Source organism: Zonotrichia leucophrys, chromosome 1 (assembly GCF_028769735.1).
Source record: "Zonotrichia leucophrys gambelii isolate GWCS_2022_RI chromosome 1, RI_Zleu_2.0, whole genome shotgun sequence".
Lineage (NCBI taxonomy): Eukaryota > Metazoa > Chordata > Aves > Passeriformes > Passerellidae > Zonotrichia > Zonotrichia leucophrys.
Window position 1 is genome coordinate 3923215 of NC_088169.1, and position 22853 is coordinate 3946067.

A 22853-nucleotide genomic window follows, 5' to 3' on the forward strand; every position below is an offset into this window, starting at 1 on the left:
CTGATATGCAAACAGACCAAACTTATTACCTGCCCAAAAAAACTCATTGACCATGGTTTATATCATGGACACAGCCTCTGCCAGGCTCTTGCACTGCCCAAGTGCAGCTGGGGGTTGAACAAAATTATAAACAAAAATGAATTGGGGGGAGAAGCAAACTAAGGGGATATGACTTCATTACCTAAAGCTGTAATTGGACAATTAACCTCTGATATGCAAACAGACCAAACTTATCTGCCAAAAAAAATGCATTACCATGGTCTATATTGTGGATGTAGCCTCTGCCAGGCTCTTCCACTGCCCAAGAACAGTTGGGGGTTGTACAAAAGCATAAACTGGGGGAAAAAGCAAACTAAGGGGATATGACTTCATTACCTAAAGCTGTAATTGGACAATTAAACTCTGATATGCAAACAGACCAAAGTTTTATCTGCCCAAAAAACTTCATGACCATCATCTATTGTGGACACAGCCTCTGCCAGGCTCTTGCACTGCCCAAGAGCAATTCAATATATACAAAAGTATAACAAAAGTGAACTGGGGGGAAGAAGCAAACCAGAAGGATATGACTTCATTACCTGAAGATTTAATTAGAGAATTAACCTCTGATATGTAAATAGAACAAACTGATATCTGCCCAAAAAACTCATGACCATTGCCCATGGTGGACACAGCCTCTGCCAGGCTCTTGCACTGCCCAAGAGCAGTTGGGGGTTGAACAAAAGAATAAACAAAAGTGAACTGGGGGGAGAAGCAAACTAGGGGGACATGATTTCATGACCTAAAGCTGTAATTGGACAATTAACCTCTGATATGCAAATAGAATAAACTTTTATCTACCCAAAAAACTCACAATCATTGTTCATCATGGACGTAGCCTCTGTCAGGCTCTTGCACTGCCCAAGTGCAGTTGGGAGTTGAACAAAAGTATAAACAAAACTGAAGCAAACTAGGGGGACATGACTTCATGACCTAAAGCTTTGATTAGATAATTAACCTCTGATATGCAAAGAAACCAAACTGATATCTGCCCACAAAACTTGTGACCATCGCCCATGGTGGACACAGCCTCTGCCAGGCTCTTGCACTGCCCAAGAGCAGTTGAGGGTTGAACAAAAGTATAAACAAAAATGAATTGGGGGAAAAGCAAACGACGGGGATATGACTTCATTACTTGAAGCTTGAATTAGGCAATTAACCTCTGATATGCAAATAGACCAAACTTGCATCTGCCAAAAAACTCGTGACCATTGCCCATGGTGAACACAGCCTCTGCCAGGCTCTTGCACTGCCCAAGTGCAGTTGGGAGTTGAACAAAAGAATAAACAAAAGTGAACTGGGGGGAGAAGCAAACTAAGGGGATATGACTTCATTACCTAAAGCTGTAATTGGACAATTAACCTCTGATATGCAAACAAACCAAACTGATATCTGCCCACAAAACTTGTGACCATCGCCCATGGTGAACACAGCCTCTGCCAGGTTCTGGCACTCTGGGCAGCCTCTGCAGGCGTCCCCTGCAGGCTGCAGACAGACCTGAGCAAGCTGGGGGGGATCTCTGGCACCACCACCCTGCGCCTCCAGGCCTGCAGGTCCCTCTCGGTGGCCATCTGGCTGCGGGGGGCGTTCTGGTGCATCTGCCGCACGCCCTCCACCTGCCCGCTGCGCCGCAACCCGATGTTGGGCGGGGACTGGATGTCCAAACTCGGCCTTCTGAAAGCTGGAACACACAAATTGTGGCAATCTATAAAATCAGAGGGTTAGCATCTTTCCATTAGCATAATCATGTCATGAGATTGATGCTGAAAAAATAAATAGCTCGAAACACTTTCCATAGCAGCCCTGTCCTGTTTGTGTCTGTAAATAAATTGCCGGCATCAACAAATCAAACTGAAGGGAACTGGAAGATTCTTGTTAAAAGATTAAAAAAAAAATTAAAAAGAATAATGGATGTATTTTTATCTCTAAGTACGTGACTTGGAGCCTTCAGTGATGCTTTAAGTTTGAGCTTTTCTATTTTTCCCATTCTGTACTGCTTTAGTGTGTGGGTCTGGGTTCACATTCAGGGATGGTGAGCTCTGTGCCCAGAGCAGGGACACAAAACAATTCCTGCTCCAGCTGGGGACTGTGGTATTTTCTGGGTCCCCCATCGTTGGGAGGAATGCTGAATCTGACTCCCTGTTCTCAGAAGGCTAATTTATTACTTTATGATACTATATTGTATTAAAGAATGCTATACTAAAGTATACTAAAGAATAGAGAAAGGATACAGACAGAAGGCTACAAAGATAATAATGAAAACTTGTGACTCCTTCCAGAGTCCGACACAGCTTGGCCGTCACTGCCAATAGGTAAAAACAATTCACATGTTGGATAAACAATCTCCAACCACATCCCAAGGCAGCAAAACACAGGAGAAGCAAATGAGGTAATATTGTTTTCCTTTTTCTCTGAGGCTTCCCAGCTTCCCAGGAGAGAAATCCTGGGCAAAGGGATTTTTCAGAGAATGTGACGGTGACAGGGCACCAAGGACAAACGACCCAAATCTCAGCCCAGAGCACAAACCCCGTGGGCTGGAGAGAGAAAAACAAGCAGGGTGGGACTGCCTGGGCTAAAGCTGGAATGGGACAATGAACTGCAAGGTGCAAATGGAGCAGAACTGATCCAAGGGACAGAGCCCGTGCCCGGCCGTGCATTTTGGGGCCATTTTGGTTCATCTTGGGTGCAGCCCTGGCTGGGCTCTGGTGCTGCCCAAGGTGCATCCATGGAGGAGATGCTGTGAATAAATCCCTGCTTTATTCTGGAGCTCTGTCCATCCTCTGCTCTATGGGAACCTTCCCAAGGCATCAATTCTGGAGGCTTATGTGTCTTGTAGAAAACACAGAGATTACACAAAGTACTTTAAAAATGGTTATTTCTGATTCACAGAATCACAGAGTCATTCAGGCTGCAAAAGACCTCCAAGATCCAGCATTTCACCAATGACCACCTGGTCAACCAGACCAGAGCACTGAGTTCCACATTCCAGTGGTTTCCCAAACACTTCCCACTGGAAGGGTTGTGGTGTGACACAAGGGCTCTTCTGAACTATTTCAGACAGCTCTGAGGCCATTGAGGCTCTAAAAAGCACTTTTCCTAGAGCTGAGCAAATATAGCAAATATATAATTATGAAAGAAAATATATATTTTTAAATCTATATTATATATCTACATAATTAAAACTACAAAGACAGAGCTTGGGAAAGTATCTTGTTTCAATCTCTAAAGAAGGGACAGGGAAAGCAGTTTAGTAATGGCACAATACTTACTCTGCAGAAAGTAAGGAATGCAAAAATAACTTACATTGACAAACATTTGCAAAAAAATCTATTGTATACATTTTGCATGTTATTAATGACCTTTTCCTTTTCAAGTGAAAGGTTCTGTAATTTAATCCCAGGAGCAGCAGTGTTTTAATGAATAAAAATAACCAGGTATCACAATGTTAAAGGAATCTTAGTCCCCACAATTATACTGAAGTTAAAACTTGTTTCAGTATTTCACACAGCACAATAAAAACAGAGACAGAACAATTCCTGAAGAATTCTCAGCAGTTCTCACCTCTCCTGGGTGTTCCCTCCCCGTTCTGGGGGCCACTTGGAGCAGACTCTTGTTCAGCTGCAGTTCTCTGATCCTGCTCCAGCTGCAGCTGCCGGATCATCCCATCCAGAATGCTGGGCTCCAGGCCTGCCTCATCCTGGTCCACTGTCTGCTGGCCAATCACCTGCTCCACAACCTCCCCATCACCTGGGAAACAGAGAAATCAGGGACCTTATTCCAATTATTGAGTCCAAGGAAGGCATTTATGGGATGTACAATCGGTTTGTGAACATCACTGCCCACAGAAAAGAAATGCAATGTCCATTTGAACAACTGATTTTTTTTTTCTTAAGCTGTATTCACTGTAGGACCTTCCAGCATCTTTAGTGAACATAAATACAAAATATTAAGTGAAAAAAAAAGTATTTTTAAATTGCTGATGTCCCCTTAGGAACTAGTGAATAACCTACTTCTGAATGTACCTTTAGTGACATTCTTATTTGTTGCTATATATCCAAGCTGAGGAATCAAATGTTCAATGAAGTTATTCCAATTATTTATTCCAAGTAAGACATTTATGGAATGTACAATCAAATGGTTTGTGAACATCACTGCCCACAGAAAAGAACTGCAACATCCATTTGAAAAACTGATTTTTTTCTTTTGCTTTTTCAAATTGTATTCACTGTAGGACCTTCCAGCATCTTTAGTGAACATAAATACAAAATATTAAGTGAAAAAAAGCTTATTTTTAAATTGCTGATGCCCCCTTAGGAACTGGTGAATAACCTACTTCTGAATGTGGAGCTTTAGTGACATTCTTACTTGTAGCTACATATCCAAGCTGAGGAATCAAATGTTCAATGAAGTTATTCCAATTATTGATTCCAAGTAAGACACTTATGGAATGTACAATCAGTTTGTGAACATCACTGCCCACAGAAAAGAACTGCAAGTCCATTTGAAAAACTGATTTTTTTGCCTTTTTAAACTGTATTTACTGTAGGACCTTCCAGCATCTTTAGTGAACATAAATACAAAATATTAAGTGAAAAAAAGATTATTTTTAAATTGCTGCTGCCCCCTTAGGAACTAGTGAATAACCTACTTCTGTATGTGGAGCTTTAGTGACATTCTTACTTGTTGCTACATATCCAAGCTGAGGAATCAAATGTTCATCTGCACAATTCTCTCTTCCTGGCACCAATCGTTGATATTTTGTGGGATGAGGGTTTCCATCCACATCCACCAGGAAGGGAGGGGGCATGAGGTGAGGGGCCTGCTGGGTCTGCTCATCCAGCACGTAGTTGTTGGAGTCCCGGATCAGCGGCCGGTAGTCCGTGTGGAAGAACATCTGATCAGGAATCTAAAAGGAAATTTGATTTTTATGTCAGCAATTTGGGAAAAAAATATGCTAAAGAACTAAGAACAAGCACTAAAGTCACTAAAATCTACTTAAAGGTAGAACAAAGGGCAAGTTCCCAATCAGAAAGATTTTTTATGTGTAACTTCAGTTAACCTGGATGGGTTTTCAGTACTGTAACTTTTGATTGTGGTTTTTGCAGGCAACAAAATTCTTTCAGAAAACAAAAAGCTGAAGTAACTTGATGCAAAAGGACTGTTTTACACTTAAAAATAATTATCTCCATTCTGCATTTTCCCCTACAATTATTAGTCACAGAGCTGGAAGGGACCCACAAGGGTCACCAAGTCCAGCTCGTGAGTGGCCCCAAAGTTTCCTTGCAAGGAAATCTTTGGCTAAAGCTCAACACCAGCTCAAATTAAAATTTTCCTAATCATGATTTCATTCTTTATCTATATCCACCTGAAGTTTTTTCTACAACTGGAAGTCCATGAGACTGAAGGGAAATGGTTACAGAACTATTGGATCACAGTCAGAATGTTGGCTTCCAGCAGTGATGGCAAAGATGAAGGGAACAAGTTTCAATTTCAGCTGAGAATGCAGAGCAAGGAAAAAATAATTCTTTAAAAACACATGGGACTAGAAATGCAACCCCCAAAAAAATGGAGGGGAAGTGAAGAAAAGAAGAAATGTGTATTTATCAAAACAAAAAGGAAGCAGGCTGATAAATTAAAAAATCTAGGATAGGTTAAATTGTTGGATCAATAATTTATTTTTGCTTAATTTAATCAACTACAGTGAATTTGGGCTTGAGTGAGGAAAGGCCTAAAGAACTGCAAGATAAATCAGCAGAAATGAGAAACAGAAGCATTTTTGAGGTTGAACAATGGAGGTGAATTTGTGTCCAAGATGAAAATGTGTTCCAGAACATTCTTGGGAGCGCTCCCATGGCAATGTCAAGACTTTGGGTTTTCCTGCTGTGCCAGGATCATATAAGCAAGATAATTTACAGACATCAAGGAATCCATTATAATTACATCTTCTAACCACACAAATGATTTTTTACATATAAACTTTTAAATTAATTGATGTAATAATGTCATTTTAGTTAGAAACTCCATACAGAGATGTGATAAAAAGCTGAACTTACCTTTTCGTAAGGCCTGCTACAGCCAAAGCCAAATATCAGCAGATGCCCATGAGAATCTGTGCATGCAAAATGCTGCCCATCTGGTGAAAACTTACAGTCAAAAACAGCTCCATGTCCCTGGCCTTCAATCTGGATTGAAGGAAAAAAAAATCAAGATTATTTCACCATTTTTTCAGAGCAATCCATAAGCATAAAAAATTAATTACTCCATCTATTTCCCTAAACACTTCCAATTAAGGCCCAAATAATTCTGTTACTTCAGTATATTTCTTCCCCTTGAATTTAAGTCCTGAACCAATTCTAAAATATGCACTAGAAGCTATGAAAAGTTATTATTCAGAGAATAAAATAAAGAAATAAACATGTTTTAGAGAGGCTTTTTAGCTGTCAGCACACTGCTTGAAATAAAGTGGACTAATATAGACTGGTTTTGTTAAACAACTTTCTAGACAAGGAAAAAACTTTAAGAATAAAAGAAAGAAGAAATTCTTTATTTTAAGAAGTTAAAAATAAAAAAAAAGCTCTTTTTAAAAATAAAAAAATAAAAAATAAAAAAGTTAAAAAAAAAAGTTAAAAATAAAAAAAACAGCTCTTTGCTGTTGACTGACCAGGGAAAAAAGATAAAAAATTTATATGAACATTAGATCAGAACCTAAATCTCAAAGAAAATAACCTAATATAAAGTATTAATGATGAGCTGTCAAATGGAGCCCTCAAGCACTGTTCCCATGGATATTAAGATTATAATTTTTAATCCTGTGGAAAATAAAAATGCCTTAAAACAATGGCCTGAAACAGAACCTTTCAGATGGCATCTCACCCTCAGCTGAGGAAAACAATTAATATGAATGAAGTGCTCAATAATCTTCAGTAATAAAGAATGTAAAATCTGCAAAATCTAAGGTAAAAAGCTCTAAGGGAAAAAAAAATCCCCCAACCAAATAGGAAAACCTTAACCAGCAAAATTTATTCACACAGAATAAATTTTGCTGGTTAAGGTTTTCCTATTTGGTTGGGGATTTTTTCCCTAAAGGTGCAAAAGTTTGAGTTTGGTTGCAATTCCTTAAGCTGGTTGCTGTGAATAAATGGTGTTTAAAGAGACTCTTCCCATGATCAGAAGATGATCTTACCATGTTAAAATAATGTTTGCTTTTGGTGCCCTTGGTGATGTCCCAGATGAAGATGTTGCCATCGTGGCCTGCAGAGAGCATCACCCTGCAGTCAAAGGGATGGGGCTCCAGCACAAACACCTCGTCTGCGTGGCCCTGCAAGGGAATGGACAGCTCAGGAAAGGGAAATGCACAGTCAGGGAAAGGGAAATGCACAGTCAGGGAAAGGGAAATGCACAGTCAGGAAAGGGAAATGCACAGTCAGGGAAAGGGAAATGCACAGTCAGGGAAAGGGAAAGGGAAATGCACAGTCAGGGAAAGGGAAATGCACAGTCAGGGAAAGGGAAATGCACAGTCAGGAAAGGGAAATGCACAGTCAGGGAAAGGGAAATGCACAGCTCAGGGAAAGGGAAATGCAGAGTCAGGAAAGGGAAATGCACAGTCAGGGAAAGGAAATGCACAGCTCAGGCAAAGGGAAATGCACAGTCAGGGAAAGGGAAATGCACAGTCAGGGCAAGGGAAATGCACAGTCAGGGAAAGGGAAATGCACAGCTCAGGAAAGGGAAAGGGAAATGCACAGCTCAGGAAAGGGAAATGCACAGTCAGGGAAAGGGAAATGCACAGTCAGGGCAAGGGAAATGCACAGTCAGGGAAAGGAAATGCACAGTCAGGGAAAGGGAAATGCACAGTCAGGGCAAGGGAAATGCACAGCTCAGGGAAAGGGAAATGCACAGTCAGGGCAAGGGAAATGCACAGCTCAGGAAAGGGAAATGCACAGCTCAGGAAAGGGAAATGCACAGTCAGGAAAGGGAAATGCACAGCTCAGGGAAATGGGAATGCACAGTCAGGGAAAGGGAAATGCACAGCTCAGGCAAAGGGGAATGCACAGTCAGGGAAAGGGAAATGCACAGTCAGGGCAAGGGAAATGCACAGTCAGGGAAAGGAAATGCACAGTCAGGGAAAGGGAAATGCACAGTCAGGAAAGGGAAATGCACAGTCAGGGCAAGGGAAATGCACAGCTCAGGGAAAGGGAAATGCACAGCTCAGGAAAGGAAATGCACAGTCAGGGAAAGGGAAATGCACAGCTCAGGGAAAGGGAAATGCACAGTCAGGGCAAGGGAATGCACAGTCAGGGCAAGGGAAATGCACAGTCAGGGCAAGGGGAATGCACAGTCAGGGAAATGGGAATGCACAGTCAGGGAAAGGGAAATGCACAGCTCAGGGAAAGGGAAATGCACAGTCAGGGAAAGGGAAATGCACAGTCAGGGAAAGGGAAATGCACAGTCAGGGAAAGGGAAATGCACAGTCAGGGAAAGGGAAAGGGAAATGCACAGTCAGGGCAAGGGAAATGCACAGCTCAGGGAAATGCACAGTCAGGGAAAGGGAAATGCACAGTCAGGGAAAGGGAAATGCACAGCTCAGGGAAAGGGAAATGCACAGTCAGGGAAAGGGAAATGCACAGTCAGGGAAAGGGAAATGCACCGTCAGGGAAAGGGGAATGCACAGTCAGGAAAAGGGAAATGCACAGTCAGGGAAAGGGGAATGCACAGTCAGGGAAAGGGAAATGCACAGCTCAGGAAAGGGAAATGCACAGTCAGGGAAAGGGAAATGCACAGCTCAGGAAAGGGAAATGCACAGTCAGGGAAAGGGAAATGCACAGTCAGGGAAAGGGAAATGCACAGTCAGGGAAAGGGAAATGCACAGTCAGGGAAAGGGAAATGCACAGTCAGGAAAGGGAAATGCACAGTCAGGGAAAGGGAAATGCACAGTCAGGAAAGGGAAATGCACAGTCAGGGAAAGGGAAATGCACAGTCAGGAAAGGGAAATGCACAGTCAGGGAAAGGGAAATGCACAGTCAGGAAAGGGAAATGCACAGTCAGGGAAAGGGAAATGCACAGTCAGGAAATGCACAGTCAGGGAAAGGGAAATGCACAGTCAGGGCAAGGGAAATGCACAGTCAGGGCAAGGGAAATGCACAGTCAGGGCAAGGGAAATGCACAGTCAGGGCAAGGGAAATGCACAGTCAGGGAAATGCACAGTCAGGGCAAGGGAAATGCACAGTCAGGGCAAGGGGAATGCACAGTCAGGGCAAGGGAATGCACAGTCAGGGCAAGGGAAATGCACAGCTCAGGAAAGGGAAAGGGAAATGCACAGTCAGGGAAAGGGAAATGCACAGCTCAGGAAAGGGAAATGCACAGTCAGGGAAAGGGAAATGCACAGTCAGGGCAAGGGAAATGCACAGTCAGGGAAAGGGGAATGCACAGTCAGGGCAAGGGAAATGCACAGTCAGGGAAAGGGAAATGCACAGTCAGGGAAAGGGAAATGCACAGTCAGGGAAAGGGAAATGCACAGTCAGGGAAAGGGAAATGCACAGTCAGGGAAAGGGAAATGCACAGTCAGGGAAAGGGGAATGCACAGTCAGGGAAAGGGAAATGCACAGTCAGGGAAAGGGAAATGCACAGTCAGGGAAAGGGAAATGCACAGTCAGGGAAAGGGAAATGCACAGTCAGGGAAAGGGAAATGCACAGTCAGGGAAAGGGAAATGCACAGTCAGGGAAAGGGAAATGCACAGTCAGGGAAAGGGAAATGCACAGTCAGGAAAGGGAAATGCACAGTCAGGGAAAGGGAAATGCACAGTCAGGGAAAGGGAAATGCACAGTCAGGGAAAGGGAAATGCACAGTCAGGGAAAGGGAAATGCACAGTCAGGGAAAGGGGAATAAATGCACAGCAGGATGGTCACAGCTGGCATGGGCTGAGCTGGCACAGCCAGTGCTGCCAGGAAAACAGTTTTTGTTCTGGGGTCTGCTGTGAGATGTGACTGGGAATAAGCAAAACAGGCTCTAGCTTAAACATAAAGAACAGTTTATTACTTAAACTACAGGAAAATAGGAAAAATATAAATAATAATAATAAATAATAATAAAAATAATAATAAATAGTAAAATAATAAAATATAATAAATAAATAATAAATATTATTATAATATTATAATTTCATAAATATATTAATATAATAAAAATATAATATTATATATTATATATTATAATAATATTATATTATATTATATTATATATTATAATAAATAATAAAATATATAAAATATATAATATAAATATAAATTATATTATATAATAAAATATATTATAATAAATAATAAAAATAATAAAATAATAAAAATAATAATGAATAATAATAAAAATACAAATAATAGTATATTATAATAAATAATGAAAAATAAAATAATAAAAATAATAATGAATAATAATAAAATATAAATAATAATATATTAATACTATAATATACATTATAAATTATATATTATTAATATATCAATAATAATATATAATAATATATATTATATTATATTATATAAAATATAATATATTATATATATAAAATATATATTATATTTATATATAAATATATATAAATATATAAATTTATATATCTATTATATAAATATAATAATTATGTATTATTTGATTAATATATAACTACATATTAATATAATTATATATTAATATATAGTTAGTATATAATTAATTATATATTAATATATTAATATATAATTATATATTAATATATAATTAATATTATTAATTAATAAAATTAATTTTCAATTAATTTTAATTGAAAATTAAAGTTTTCAATTTTTTTTTCTTTTTCCTTTTCTTTCTAAGGAAAAAGAAAAAAAAAATTGAAAACTTTACAAAAACCACTTTCCAACAACATTCCAAAGGTAAAAACTTTCTACACTCAAACAAGAGCTGTAGAAATATAAAGCTTTACCAAAGGATGGTGAATTATTCAATGGGTGAGTTATTGCACAAGAATTTATTTATTCCACATTTATTTGTTCTTTTATTGACAGGCAAAGTCCAAATCTGGAGGAAGCAGCAAATTTTGGTTAAAAGAACTCCAAGGAACATCTCACTACTAATTGTAAATTCAGCATGCACATGGCACTGCAATTCCAGGGCAATCCTACAGAAGAAGGAAAATCCCACAAAAGAAGGAAAATCCCACAAAAGAAGGAAAATCCCACAAAAGAAGGAAAATCCCACAAAAGAAGGAAAATCCCACAAAAGGAGGAAAATCCCACAAAAGAAGGAAAATCCCACAAAAGAAGGAAAATCCCACAAAAGAAGGAAAATCCCACAAAAGGAGGAAAATCCCATAAAAGAAGGAAAATCCCATACCACCAAGTCATGGAGCAGCTGCCCTGTGCTGGAATTCCAAACTTTCAGCAGGTGATTGTTCACAGCTGTAACCACATAGTTGTCATTTTGGTTCCAGGCAATCATGGTCACTTTGGGCTTCATGAATTTGTCTTCTTCTGCACAAGTGTCACTGTTTGAGAAAAGTCAGGTCAGAGATGTGTTTTGTATTTTATTTAGCCCATTTCTATATTAAAATATAATAATCAGACAACAGAAAGGAAGTGAAGAATTAAATTTGGGTTGAGATTTTTGTGCATAAAATCCTTCATTTAAAGCAAGTCTGGATTTTTAAATTTTAAAGGATTTGATAATCTCTTTCCCATTTGAGATGCAAGGCAAAAAGGTTTTCATTTTTCATGGAATCTTGGCTCCTCTACAATTAGAGTCCTACCATAAATCCTGCAAAATTCTGGACTTTTTACAGTCAGCTTTTCCAACTCACTGATTCCCAAGCCAACCTCTACATTAGCTAAGCAGTTTTTAATGAGTCCCAACTGAAACACAGGAAAGATAACATTTTGTTTTAACCTCAATCTATTTCCTTATTCTCTGCCCAAAATACATTTATAGGATTCTGTAACACTGCCCCTCAGCCCTTTTCCAGTCAATCCAAGGAATAAATTTTCCTTGAAACACCTTTACATGGGATTATCTTTATTCCATTCACAAAGACTCTGAACTACACAGCCACAGTCAAAACTCCTCCTTTGTAAAATCAGCTTTCTTTCATGGTCTTTGTCATCACAGGAAAAGCCTGAAATCACTCTCCAATCAAATGGTGTATCCAAGGTGTGGCTTTTTATTTAATCACCTACAAATCATTTTATCAAAATCTCATTTAATCAAAATCTCATTTAATCAAAATCTCATTTAATCAAAATCTCATTTAACCCCCAGAAATGAATTTCTGTTCAGTGTCTGTGGAAGCTTACTGAGCTTCTGTACTCCTGTAAATCAGCCTCCCTTCAGGTTTACCCCACACCATAAAATAATCTGATTTTTGTCTCTAATAACATTATTCAGACTGTGTGCCACCAGGTATTTCATTCATTCACTATTTTAAAAGCAGAAAATGGGATTCACTTCTTTAAAAGCAGAAAACAGGGACAGTCAGGAAGATGAGTCCTTGAGCAAAGCCACCTATCCCATGTCATGACCTCTCCTGCAAATAGGTCACCACCTACTTTATTTGTACCAACCTAAAAATAATTCTCCCCTGACACACCAGGTGTCAGACTAAACCCAGAGAGAGAAGTTCAATTCTTTCTGTTCACTTTTTTCCCTAAAAAGAGGCAGTAAAATTACCAGAGTGCATTTGAGAGCTTTGGGAACATTTAGGAATTTATGGAAGCGCTGGAACTCAGCAATTATTACATCAAGACCACAGAACTTGAGCAGAACTCTGCTCTCACTCTCACATGTGAGAAATTGAGTTTTCCAATCTGGATTTCCAGAGAGGAGAGCATGGAATGAACAGGGAGCACTGCACCCACCCCAGCAGGCGATCACTCATGTCCAGCAGGATGCTCCTCCACTCGGCCTGCTCGAAACGCCAGATCCGCGCTGTCCCATCCCTGCTGCCACTGATGAACCTGAACAAGGGTTAAAAATTCACTCATTTATCCTCCAAAAAATCTGCTTTAAAGTACAGTTAGATTTAGACACCACCACAACATAGATTTTGTAGTGGAAGAGTGATAGAAGTAAAATCGTATTTGTGTTCAAGAGAATTCTTTCCGGTAATTTTCTTTCCAGGAAAGTTTTTCTGAACTGGAAAACGGAATAAAGTTGTCAAAATATGAAGAACAGAGAAAAAAAGTTCCAAAGTTTAACTCAATTCACAAATTCATCCTCAACTGCTCCTCAATACAGGATTTCAATGTATTTTAATTGCAGAGTTTCACACACTGAAGTAGAGGCAATAACAAATCAGATGAAAAGGTTCTAATTTATTTTTTACTATTTTCACTGATTTTTTCCTATTTCCTGTAGAATACTCAGTGAAATTGAAAGGAAAGGAGGAAATGAGATGAAAAGCCTCTAATTTATTTTTTACCATTTTCACTGATTTTTTCCTATTTCCTATACAAAACTCAGTGAAATTGAAAGGAAAGGAGGAAATGAGATGAAAAAGTTCTAATTTATTTTTTACTATTTTCACTGCATTTTTCCTATTTCCTGTACAATACTCAGTGAAACTGAAAGGAAAGGAGGAAATCAGATGAAAAGGTTGTAATTTATTTTTTGTTATTTTCACTGATTTTTTCCTATACAATACTCAGTGAAATTGAAAGGAAAGGAGGAAATGAGATGAAAAGGTTCTAATTTATTTTTTACTATTTTCACTGCATTTTTTCCTATACAATACTCAGTGAAACTGAAAGGAAAGGGGAAATCAGATGAAAAGCTTCTAATTTATTTTTTACTATTTTCACTGATTTTTTCCTATTTCCTGTACAATACTCAGTGAAACTGAAAGGAAAGGAGGAAATGAGATTAAAAGGTTCTAACTGATTTTTTACTATTTTCAATACATTTTTCCTATTTCCTATACAAAACTCAGTGAAATTGAAAGGAAAGGAGGAAATCAGATGAAAAGGTTGTAATTTATTTTTTACTATTTTCACTGATTTTTTCCTATTTCCTATACAATACTCAGTGAAATTGAAAGGAAAGGAGGAAATGAGATTAAAAGGTTCTAATTTATTTTTTACTATTTTCACTGATTTTTTCCTATTTCCTATACAATACTCAGTGAAACTGAAAGGAAAGGAGGAAATCAGATGAAAAGGTTGTAATTTATTTTTTACTATTTTCACTGATTTTTTCCTATACAATACTAAGTGAAATTGAAAGGAAAGGAGGAAATCAGATGAAAAGGTTCTAACTGATTTTTTACTATTTTCAATACATTTTTTCTTTTTCCTATACAAAACTCAGTGAAACTGAAAGGAAAGGAGGAAATCAGATGAAAAGGTTGTAATTTATTTTTTACTATTTTCACTGATTTTTTCCTATTTCCTGTACAATACTCAGTGAAATTGAAAGGAAAGGAGGAAATGAGATTAAAAGGTTCTAACTGATTTTTTACTATTTTCAATACATTTTTCCTATTTCCTATACAATACTCAGTGAAACTGAAAGGAAAGGAGGAAATGAGATGAAAAGGTTGTAATTTATTTTTTATTATTTTCACTGATTTTTTTCTTATACAAAACTCAGTGAAATTGAAAGGAAAGAAGGAAATCAAATGAAAAGGTTGTAATTTATTTTTTACTATTTTCACTGATTTTTTCCTTTACAAAACTCAGTGAAATTGAAAGGAAAGAAGGAAATCAAATGAAAAGGTTGTAATTTATTTTTTTACTATTTTCACTGATTTTTTTCCTATACAAAACTCAGTGAAATTGAAAGGAAAGGAGGAAATGAGATTAATGATTTTTTACTATTTTCAAAACATTTTTCCTATTTCCTATACAAAACTCAGTGAAACTGAAAGGAAAGGAGGAAATAAGATTAAAAGGTTCTAACTGATTTTTTACTATTTTCAATACATTTTTCCTATTTCCTGTACAATACTAAGTGAAATTGAAAGGAAAGGAGGAAATGAGATGAAAAGGTTCTAATTTATTTTTTACCATTTTCACTGATTTTTTCCTATTTCCTATACAAAACTCAGTGAAATTGAAAGGAAAGAAGGAAATCAAATGAAAAGGTTGTAATTTATTTTTTTACTATTTTCACTGATTTTTTTCCTATACAAAACTCAGTGAAATTGAAAGGAAAGGAGGAAATCAGATGAAAAGGTTCTAACTGATTTTTTACTATTTTCAATACATTTTTCCTATTTCCTACACAAACTCAGTGAAACTGAAAGGAAAGGAGGAAATGAGATGAAAAGGTTGTAATTTATTTTTTACTATTTTCAATACATTTTTCTATTTCCTATACAATAATCAGTGAAACTGAAAGGAAAGGAGGAAATAGATTAAAAGGTTCTAACTGATTTTTTACTATTTTCAATACATTTTTTCTATTTCCTATACAAAACTCAGTGAAATTGAAAGGAAAGGAGGAAATGAGATGAAAAGGTTCTAATTTATTTTTTACTATTTTCACTGCATTTTTCCTATTTCCTATACAAAACTCAGTGAAATTGAAAGGAAAGGAGGAAATGAGATGAAAAGCTTCTAATTTATTTTTTACTATTTTCACTGATTTTTTCCTATACAAAACTCAGTGAAATTGAAAGGAAAGGAGGAAATGAGATTAAAAGGTTCTAACTGATTTTTTACTATTTTCAATACATTTTTTCTATTTCCTATACAAAACTCAGTGAATTTAAAAAGAAAGGAGGAGGAAAAGGAGATTTATGAGGCCACAAACACATTGGGTACATGAAAAACTGGTAAAATTCCTCCAGGTAAATAAAACACAAGCCAGGCAAAAAATCTCACCTAACACAGATCAACAGAAACTCAAGTTTAATTATGTTCCTGCATCAGTGCAAAATTTCCCTCCTGAGTTCTAAATAAGATTTTTCTTTACTGGGAACATGCAGTAATAGATTCTGAATTCCAAAATTGTATTTTTTTTGGCCATATTTCAGCATTTTTCAACATACCTGTCCCCACCATTAGAAAACTGAATGCTGTCAACTTTGTCCTGTAAGAAAAAGTAGAGTTTGTTAGAAATTTTATTTTTTAAATAGGAAATCTATTTTTTTTGATAATTGTGAGTTTAGTAAAATCTGAAATAATGAAAAAATAAAATGTTGTGTTATTTTTAAAGAGTTTTAACTGCAAGGCAAACCAAGTCCAAATACTGCCCAGAATTCACTAACCATTAATGTATCTAAAATCTGCCTGAATTAAACATGAAGGATTAACAGATTAAATAAATGGTTGACAAGTGAATCATATTTAAATATATTTCCAATACCATAAGTCAACTACAATGGTGAGGAATCTGTTGTTCCTACTCCTACATACACTTTCCTTAAAAAAATAAACAATAATTCACTTTTATCACAATAAAAACTGCAGGAAAAACAGGAGAGAAAAAGTAAAAAAAATAAATACTGATCAAGCCTTATCAATGCAACAAAAATCAAGTCAGATTTTGTAGGAGAGGAAATATTAATGCAAATAAAATGAAGAGCATTGCTAAAAACCCACTCATAAAATCATCTTGTGATTTCAATATTGCTTCAAATGACTAATTAGCTAATTACTTACAGCATGACTTTCCAATTCTGCTATTTTCTCAGGTGTTTCAGAGCCAAAAAAATACATCCTGATGACGTGGTCAGTGCTGCCAGTTGCTAAAAACATCCCACCTGTAAAAACCAAGCAATAATTTAGCTGCTGTGGAAGAAATGCAAACAGGTCACCACCATTTCTGACACCTGGTTGTGGTGGTTTGACCAGGAAGAAGTGGGAATTCTGGGAGGCTGTGGTCAAACCAATGGATGCTCGGAGTTTGATATTGGCACCTGGTGTGACCAGTGCGGTTTGGACACAGCTCTGAGAATACACAGGGGTTAAAAAGCAGAGCTTCGGCCCTGAGAGGTCTCTTGGGACGTCGAGGAGAAGAGGTCAGATCTCCCTCCCCTGGGAGGGGCAGCCCTGCGGTAGGCCCGGGGCCTGGACAGAGATGGGGGTGAGAAGGCCCTCGAGGATGGAAGGGTGGAGGAGCAGCCCCAAGAGACATCGGGCAGCCATTCCCCCCCCCAGGAGGGAGAGAGGGGGAGAGTCGGCATCTGAATGTGATAGCAGCCGGCCCAGGAGGAGAAAGGGGGGAGAAGGGTGCAGCCCAGCCGGCCGCAGCAGCAGCGTGTGTGGGAGTATCGTCGTTCTGAGACAGGCAGAGACTGGAATTTTTAACCCCTTTCTTTCATGCTTGGGATCTTGCAAAAATGCTGATCCTCCTCGGAGCTGAATAAGAAGAGAGATAAGAGATGAGATAACAAGGACCTGGCCTGAGGGAAGTGGAAAATACTAGCTGAGTGGGGAGAGAGACGATTGGAGTGGCCTTCTGGCTGGACTTTTCTTGTGTGGCCATAGACTGAACCAGTGTTATTCCTGTGACACAGAGACTGCATTTAGGGGGAAGCAGTGCCTCAGAACCAGGAGGGTTCATTGTGGGGACCCCTGGGCCCCAGGGGGTTGGAAAAATATGGGGGGGACAGATGTCCCAAAGCAGAGACTGTGCCTTTTTGGAGTGAGACAAGGCATCCTTAAAAGACAACCCTAGAAGCAGCTCTGGTCCATGCACAGTGGTGAGAGCACTGAGCATGGAAAGAAGATGTCACAAGCGGCAAAAGGACTTTTCCAGGCAGTGCCGAGTGACATTGGAAGCACACGAGGTTTCAGCGTGTTTCCAGGGGAAGCCTATGGAACAAGAAGGACTCCTCTCCTCTTCATGGACTGAAGTTTGAGTATTCTAAAGGGTGGTGCCAGGCTGAGCAGTTGGTGATTTGGGAGAATGTATCGGATTGGGAAATTCTGGTGGTGGGAAGGAGGAAAGTGGTTTTTTGTAAGGTTTTCAATTTTTTTTTCTTTTCCTTATAGTTTTTCCCTATTTTCCTGTAGTTTAGGTAATAAAGTGTTCTTTATGTTTAAGCTGGAGCCTGTTTTGCTTATTCCTGGTCACATCTCACAGCAGACACCAGGGTGAGGGCATTTTCATGGGGGCACTGGCTCTGTGCCAGGCTCAAACCATGACACTGGTTTAAATAAAAAAAAAAACCCACAACTATTTGGAGAATGGCACATTTTTTATTAAGGGATTTCCTCCCACACACACTGACACACACGTGTGGAAGGAAATCCCTTTCTTGCCCCAGGAAGTTTCCTCAGCCATAGTGAAAATAAATTTGTTACAAAGGTTTTAAAATCTATCTTTAGGGCAAGAGTGGAACTTTTAACATTAAACTGCACAGAGGAGCCTTGAATGGTGGGGAATATGGCTCTGGATAATCAGAATTATGCAGATGACTCTCATTGTAGTCTGGGCCTCATTTGTGCCACAGAACTGCATCAAAATTAGGCTGAAATGTGAGTAAATCAGTCAAGGGAAGCACACAGGGTGAGCAACCAGGATTTAGCTGAGGGGGCAGAAATTCCAACATCTCCCTCTAAGTGCTGTCAAAAAACCAAAAAAAAACCAAAAAAAATCTCACACCAAACAAGCAAAATGTCAAAAACACCCTCCCAACACAATCCAGGGGTCTGTGCTGACAATGCTAACAAGCTACACTTTGATTTGCTTGTTATTTCTGAAAATCTGCTTTTTATTTCTGAAAATGTTCAGATTCTGTGAATCTGAAATTCCCATGAACTGAGTGAAAGGAAACTGCAAGGCAGGAGTGAAGCACATTAAAGATCCAGTTCTGGATCCTTAAGAGGGGAAGATGTTTATGAAAAGATCTTTATGAAAAGATCTTTATGAAAAGATCTTTATGAGATCTTTTATCCCTGGCTCAGGAGCTGCTGCTGGCAGGACTCACCTCCACTGCTGCTTTGGGATGTCAGAAAACCCATTTTGCCAATCCTTGACATTGCATAAATGTTGGCAAATAAAAATTAAAACTCCACTAAAGATGGACAGAAAAACCCAGACATGAGGTGGCTTTTACCTCTGAAATCACCAATGTCTCCAACAGTTTTTCACTGTTAGCCAAGGGAATCCTCCTGATTTAATCATGGCACACCTGTGCAGTGATTTCCTCACCACTGCAGGATCTCTCCATGTTAAAGCTGTCACAACCAAGTGTTTCAAGAAAGGAAAGAAGAAATCCCAAGGCTGAATCCACCTGACTTACCCACACTGAAGGAAGAGCAAAGCATCTGAACCCCTGGCCTGGGCTTCTCTGTGAACTTCACTGGTTTGGTGCTGGAAAAGAGAAATGTTTGAAATGGGTCACACCAGCCAAAACTTGGCTTTTAACAACGTTTCAAAGCATCAAGGGATGTTTCTTTAAACATGGATCATTTTATACCATGATGGGGCAAAACACCAGGCACACAATGAGCTCTTCTTGGCAGTAATTAATTTTTGGGGTACAAACACAGAGTAATCACAAATGAACATTTCCAACTATCCTGCATGCAAGTTCTGTAAAAAACACCCTAAAACTACAGGACTTGGAAAACCAACAGCACCACCAAGTTTTATTCTATTTTCCAACACATTTATATTTCCAGCCAGTCCTGCTGCACTACATTTGTACTTTTAGTGAAGAAAGAAATGATTGCATTTGCCAAGTCAATGGAAGAACATTAATTTATAAAGGATATAGTTGGTGATGCTGCTTTAAACCAACCATTGAATACATGACCTGCACAGCATTTTTACAACCACAAAAACCCAGTGGAGTCAAAACCACCTGATTTGTTTTACTCAAGCCCAGAATGGCATAAAGGTTACCAACAAACCATTCACATACTTGAATTTCATGGAATCTGTATCCCACTGCCAGAAGCAAACAGTTCCATCTGCCCCAGTGGAGACCATGAACCTCAGGGAGCCTTTCACCATGGGGCTGAACTGCAGGGAGGGAAGCAAAACCACACACACAAACAGATTTAACAATTCTTCATCAACTTACCAAAAAACTTAATGTAAAAGCTTGATTTAGTTTGGATTTTTCACCTCAGACTGCTGGAGCAGCTGTTGGTAAATCATTTTTAGTGTTTACAAAGAGTATCTCCCCTAATTGAAGGTAAGTTTGTGGTCTGTGTTTCAATTACTGTGTTAAAAAACCCAATTCCTGCAGTGGTTTGGGTTTGATGTTTCCACTGACCACAATCATTCACTGAAAATCCTGTCAGTGAATAAAATAATGAGCACAGCAGACTGAGAAAAGGGAAGTTGGAATAGACAGGTGTAGTTTAAAAATAATTCAGCAGAGCATGAGATGTGAGATGGTTTGAATGTGTAATTTAGCATTATATGTATCTTTATAGGAATTTAATGGGAATTCCTCAGAAAAAATCCTTTATGACATGGATTTATTGCTATGCACAGAGCTGCCCTTCAGAAAACTTTACAGACACAATTTGTTTAAAGTGTTCATAAATTTCTAGCATTGGAAAGTCATATAAATTGTACATAGTGCAACTATGGTATTATTAAAATTTTTTAAATTAAAAATTCCACACAATGCAATAAAAGAAGTACCATAAATATTTAGATATTAAAAAACCAAACTAAAAAAATGCAATGAATGCCACAGAAAGTGCAGGTATGAAGATTACTCTCTGAGGCAGCATTTTTGAGAAAAATTTAAAATAATTTGTTTGTATTGAGCTCCACAAGCCACTCTTCACCTGCTGGTCTCACTGGAAAACATCCCAAACCTGGATAATGAGTTACTAATTTCTGTGTTAATTAAGGAATTTAAACCCAGACTGAATCCAAAGGACACCAAGAGCACATAAAGTATCAAACCACCTGCAAATTTCAATACACACATTACACCTTTGTCCTTCTGAAATAATTCCTGTTTTGGAGATTTAAACAAATATTCACATCCTAAAAGTTGTAGGAATAATACACAGGATCAGAACAACTCCCACAAAACAGCAAATCATGTCTCCAGTGAGAGACAACAGGAGGACAGGATATTCCTCAGAAATTCCCTTTTGTTCCAACAACTCAAGTATTATTTCACATCAAGATCAACACAGTGAAAAAGAATTCCTGTCATTATCTTCAGTTAAATATTTAAAAATTCCAGAGAGACAAGGAATTTACTTGTTTCTAAGCAGGTTTATCCTGCGATTTGACATGAATATTTACACATTCAGATTTCACTACTCCCATAGGCAGCCCCAGAGAAGGAATTTCAGTTTTTAGCACACAGGAACACTTCAAAAGCCCCATACCTGCAGGGAGGTAATGGAGCCTGTGTGCCCATGCAGGACAGCAACTGGAGCACAAGTCCTCAGACACCACACCCTGATCATCTTGTCACAGCTGCCAGCTGCAATCATGGTGTTCTCATAGTTCACAGCCATGTCAGAGATCTCTGCTGAGTGTCCTCGTAAGGTGGCGAATAATCTGCCATTGTGGGTGGACCAGATCTTCACCAGACAGTCATCTGAGCCCTGGAGAGAAATATTCATTAAGGACAACTTCTGACATGCTTCTGACCTTTAATTACAGCAAATTGTTCCACTTCAGCACAGTGAGGGAGCTGCATTTTACCAGCATTGATATTTATCTCCAGAACTCTCAGCACAACACCCATTTCCAAGCTCTTTTCCTTGCATCATCTAAAACTATGTTCAGAGCTGGATTGATTTCATCAACTTACAGTAAATATTCTGTGTCCAGTCCTGTCAAATGCAACACAATAGACAGAAGAGAGGTGGCCAAGGATCCTCCTGTGCATCTTGACATGCTGGTACATACTCCCTGGGAAAGAGGTGCTGAACTTGGCATATCCAGTTAACTGCTTTGCTCGATGCACCTCCACTGGAACACAGGAATCACATCATTCAAACAGGTCTGCTCTAAAACTTGGGTTTATTCAATTGCCATTAATATAAAAAAATTAATTTCATAAAGTCAGGTTTTGTGGTATCTGTAATTTTCTATCAGTGTTTCAGGTGTGCTCAGCAGCAAGGGGAGAGGTGAGAGGAGCTTACCAAGGTTGGAATCACATCATGTTTCAAACATGTCTGCTTTAAAATTTGGGTTTATTTAATTTTCATTAATACTAAAAAGCTATAGAAATTACTGTCAGATTTCACAAAGTCAGGTTTTGTGGTATCTGTAATGTGTTTTAGGTGTGCTCAGCAGCAGGGGAGAGGTGAGAGGAGCTTACCAAGGTTGGAATCACATCATGTTTCAAACAAGTCTGCTCTAAAATTTGGGTTTATTCAATTGTCATTAATATTAAAAAGCTATAGAAATTACAGTCAGATTTCATAAAGTCAGGTTTTGTGGTATCTGTAATTTTTATATTTTAGGTATTTTAGGTGTTCTCAGCAGCAGTGGGAGAGGTGAGAGGAGCTTACCAAGGTTGGAATCACATCATGTTTCAAACATGTCTGCTATAAAATTTGGGTTTATTCAATATTAAAAAGCTATGGAAATTACTGTCAGATTTCACAAAGTCAGGTTTTGTGGTATCTGTAATTTTTATATTTTAGGTATTTTAGGTGTTCTCAGCAGCAGTGGGAGAGGTGAGAGGAGCTTACCAAGGTTGGAATCACATCATGTTTCAAACAGGTCTGCTCTAAAACTTGGGTTTATTCAATTGCCATTAATATAAAAAAATTAATTTCATAAAGTCAGGTTTTGTGGTATTTGTAATTTTCTATCAGTGTTTTAGGTGTGCTCAGCAGCAGGGGAGAGGTGAGAGGAGCTTACCAAGGTTGGAATCACATCATGTTTCAAACAGGTCTGCTTTAAAACTTGG

General features: G+C 38.3%; 1 protein-coding gene across 3 annotated transcripts in view; it reads right to left on the reverse strand.

Annotated features, from left to right (window-relative positions):
• Positions 1-22853, reverse strand: part of BRWD1 (bromodomain and WD repeat domain containing 1) — a 61568-nt gene that overhangs the window by 33095 nt on the left and 5620 nt on the right. For 2 of the 3 annotated variants that reach the window (XM_064705387.1, XM_064705396.1), the window contains exons 7-19: positions 21744-21904; positions 21313-21534; positions 19872-19972; positions 19248-19318; positions 16660-16760; positions 16047-16087; positions 12916-13014; positions 11402-11552; positions 7223-7357; positions 6093-6221; positions 4720-4945; positions 3601-3786; positions 1537-1720 (exon numbers count right to left, since the gene is read on the reverse strand). In XM_064705387.1, coding sequence (XP_064561457.1) covers positions 1537-1720; positions 3601-3786; positions 4720-4945; positions 6093-6221; positions 7223-7357; positions 11402-11552; positions 12916-13014; positions 16047-16087; positions 16660-16760; positions 19248-19318; positions 19872-19972; positions 21313-21534; positions 21744-21904 — 1807 coding nt within the window. Of the gene's footprint in view, positions 1-1536; positions 1721-3600; positions 3787-4719; positions 4946-6092; positions 6222-7222; positions 7358-11099; positions 11187-11401; positions 11553-12915; positions 13015-16046; positions 16088-16659; positions 16761-19247; positions 19319-19871; positions 19973-21312; positions 21535-21743; positions 21905-22853 lie in introns of those variants that run through there. The other variant, XM_064705406.1, reaches the window with a different exon arrangement.